The sequence below is a fragment of the Pygoscelis adeliae genome, unplaced genomic scaffold, assembly GCF_000699105.1.
Source record: "Pygoscelis adeliae isolate BGI_AS28 unplaced genomic scaffold, ASM69910v1 Scaffold26, whole genome shotgun sequence".
In the NCBI taxonomy this organism is placed as follows: Eukaryota; Metazoa; Chordata; class Aves; order Sphenisciformes; family Spheniscidae; genus Pygoscelis; species Pygoscelis adeliae.
Window position 1 is genome coordinate 5,851,139 of NW_008825104.1, and position 3,724 is coordinate 5,854,862.

Sequence of the window (3,724 nt, forward strand, 5' to 3'; positions counted from 1 at the left end):
CCGAGCCCTCCCGGCAGAAAGCCCGTCAACCTGCGGAGGGCACAAGACGGGAAGGCGGCAGCCCCCTCTCCCGGGTAGCTTTCAGACGAAAGGAAGCGGGAGTACAGGAGCTTTGTCTTTGTAGCAAAGACAGAAAAACAAAGGGGGAGAGGGGCAGGTAAAGGGCAATCGCCACTTCTCGGCGAAGGCGGGCGCAGCTCTGACCAGTACTCCCCGAGAGGTAGAGCTGATAGGCGGGTGATTAACAAACACAGACCACAAAAAATAAATACGAAGTTAATAGAGCTGCCCTCTAATTTGACTAACCTGGCAGACGCGGTCTCTGCCGCTGCATTAGCGGAGCCTGTGCCGCCACTCCTGCCTGTGCTCCGACCTGACACGGGCCGGCCCCAGGGCTCGCCGACGCCTCGCCCTGTTCACAGCCTCCACCGAGATGCCGCAGCTGTAGGAAGAAGCCAACTCTAATACCAAGGAACACCAGTAAAATGCAAAAGTGCTTTAATAAAAGTCCAAAACACACAAATAAGATACATTATATACAGTGACACAAAGGGGCAATGTGCTGCTCGAGTTCACATAGGAGTTACAACTTCTTAATCAGATGCTGGGCTAGCTTCCATATGATAGAAGAGTCCAGCTGTTCAATGGCACTTATCTTGGCATTTTTGCTGCTGGCGTATTTGTTCCTGATTGCCTGCAGAGAAATAAGTTTGATTAAGTTTACCCCATTCATAAACTTACGCTATTCCAGCCATCTGAGGCTCGGTGGTCAAGCCAAGCCCATCCTAGCACACAAGAAGAGTTCATGGCTGGCTGATGCCACTTTGGCAAGATAGAGACCTTCAGCTGAAGCGAGCAGGTCTGATCCAAGTCTGACAGCAGTGGCTCAGCTAAGCCAGCTTCAGAGCACCATGTATTGACTCCTAACCACAAGTACTCCCTGCCTGCACCGCGAGATTCTTACCACGTGCTTGGTAACGCCCTCATTCACAAGAATTATGTTCTTTGCTATGTGCTGCATAACTGGGAGAAGGTCACTCTCAGCGTAAGACATGTAGTGTTGCAGAGTTGGAGTCTGAAAGGAAGGTAAGTCGTTAGACAGACCTACTAGCACAACCTGAGTACACTGGGTTCTTTGTCTTCTGTTGGGCTTGGGCAATTGCAGTCTCCTGTCTCACAGGGGAGGGTTAACAGTTACTGCCCTGTTTCTGTCCTCTTGTAAGGACCATGGGGAGACAAGAACATGTGGAGATAACACGAGGGAAGCAGAAGGCGTGCACTTGGCCCAGAGCGGCCTTTTAAGCTGGTGCACAGACACAGAGTCGCAAACTAGGAGGCAGTCGGACAAGCACGACTTACCCATTCACATCCATTGAGCAGTTTCAGAGCCAAACAGGAAGCAGCCGCTGCGGTCTTGGATGGAGGGAAGTGAACCATATCATAGTCCACAATGGACAACTCCATCAGGTACTTGGCCAGAACATGCTGCTCCAAGTCCACCTGCAGTAAATCAGAGTTGAGTATTGGCTATCTCCAAGGCAAAAGCATCCTGTCAAGCCTTTTAGTCAAGCAGGAAGAAATACTTCCTTAGCGAACATTTGCAGAGCCATAGGCTTGAAATTCAAGTGGCTTAATCACAGATCAGTTCCGAGCTGTATTAGGCTGCTCATAGTCTAGCTCCACTCCTTTCAACAGCAGTCTAGCAGTCACCTGCAGTACCAGGCAGGCATTTTAACTCCAGTTTTGGGTGGGTTAGGCTCATGTGACTGGAAGCAGACAAACAAGACCTGTTTCTACGTGGGAGACAGATCTCAACCAGGCTCAGTTGCTAAAAAGTGTTGCAGTACGTAAAAGTTTTGAGCCATTTTAACAAGATGCCACAGTCGAGTACTGCATTTTCCAGATACTCCTTACAGTAACACCTGTTCTCAGCATTACCTCTGCAATCTTTGAAGCCCTTCTTAGGAAGTGTGGAGGGAGAGGGCGACCCAGATCAAAGTCCAGGGCTTGCAGGATCTTCATCTCCATCTGGCAGATTTGGAACTTTGTGTAAGTGTTATCAGTTATATAGGCAAAGTCTCCAATATGTGGGGGAAACATCTCTTCATATTTGCTGGCAATGAACATAGCTGTGACACCAACCAGCTGTAACGTCTTCTTGGTAACGGCATTGTCCTGTAGTAAGCAGCAGTAGAGATTTATCTGAATGACTTGGCTCAGAACACAGCTTTTCAAGGTAGCCAAGGTAAGGTTTGTTCTACGGCAGGATGTTCATACTGGCATATACAGAGTAACTGTACATCGTCTGTTACCTCTATTGGCATCTGCAGGGGCATTAGAAGGCTTTGAGATCAAATCAGGGAGAGGAGTAAGCAGTTTTGATGTATCAAGTCACTGTTCATAGCTGAGAGGGTTACATGGTGCATACAATTCAACATCAAATGACCTTTGCTGGCCAAGTGTATTTTGTTAAGGGTAACGTGTCTGACCATGTATGGTTACTGATCAGTGCTCGTTGTGCTTTAGCTTAGGGGAAAAGCATTGCCTGACACTGGGCGAGAGACACTCACCTGCAGGAAGCGATCAATGATAGCAACTGCCATATACAAGGTCTCCTGCTGGAGTCTGAATTTTATCTGTACTTGCACAAGCCAGTCTATTAGTATGGCACGCATGTTCCCATTGATTTCCTGGCCGGCCAGGTATTTTGGTCTTACAGGTTGATTTTCCTGTGTGGAAGGAATAGGGTTAATAGATCTAGTCACTGAGCTGAAGCATTTGCAATGCCTAGCCTCTGTTGCATCTTAAGGTTTATCAAGGATTTCAGTATGGGCATAGCCCATAGGTCTAGGCCACAGGGCACAGGTTTCTTCGTTTACTAGAAACAGGCTAGAAAGAGCATGGTACTAGTAGTACTAGTTGATTGGTCTAGCAACCAGCATCTGTTTATGTTATCAGCTCAGTTTAATCTTGTATTTTAAGTTGAGGGATCACTTATTAGTGCCTCAGGAAAATCCATATGTGAAAGTGAATACCAGCTCCAAGCCACGCCTATAATGACAGGTTCACCGTAAGCGCCAGCAGATGCCCCTTGCAGTTCTGACCTACTCCTACCAACCTCAAGGTCTCTCAGATACTTGTAGATGTCCTTCACATAGTCACTGCAGAGGTTTGGGTCAGCACCATCGTCCACATCTACGTCTTCCACATCAAGCAAGACATCAGAAAAAGCCTGACACAGCATGTCCTCTGATGGGGCACATCCAGACGTCTCCATGGGGGTTAGAGGCTGAGTCTCCAACTACAAGGAAATTCGGGATCAGCACGGGCAGCACTTCCCTCTGCAGCCCAGCGCGGGCCAAGCGAAGGCTCCTGTGGGGCGAGCCACACCCACCAACCCCACAGTGTGGGAGCGCTGCAGGGGCTCACAACCCCTATTTCAGGGCACCGAGTGAGGCTGCGCCCCCCACTCAGCCCAGCCCCGCAGCAGGGGCAGCACAGACCAGGGCTGGGGAGGGGGCACACGGCCCCAAGCAGGCCGCAGGCGATACCTGGGAAGGGTCTGGCTGGGGCTCCGGCTTGGACTCCGGGATTGGCGGCAGCACCTCCTCCTTGGCAGCGGCCCTCAGCGCCCTCCTGGTAGCCATCTTCTCCAGGGAGGTGGCGAGCACGAGCCTGGTGGCCAGCTCCCGCCCGTAGCCCCCCTCCACCACCCCCCTCTTGG

General features: G+C 50.4%; 1 protein-coding gene across 1 annotated transcript; it reads right to left on the reverse strand.

Moving 5' to 3' along the window:
* Positions 1-333: 333 nt before the first annotated feature.
* On the reverse strand, positions 334-3,647 carry CCNB1 (cyclin B1). The gene is made up of 8 exons (XM_009327329.1): positions 3,552-3,647; positions 3,119-3,301; positions 2,571-2,729; positions 1,939-2,175; positions 1,360-1,500; positions 965-1,075; positions 588-694; positions 334-442 (listed from the first exon to the last, which is right to left on the reverse strand). The coding sequence occupies exons 1-8, from the start codon at positions 3,645-3,647 to the stop codon at positions 334-336; spliced, it is 1,143 nt and encodes a 380-aa protein (XP_009325604.1).
* Between the last annotated feature and the right edge of the window lie 77 nt (positions 3,648-3,724).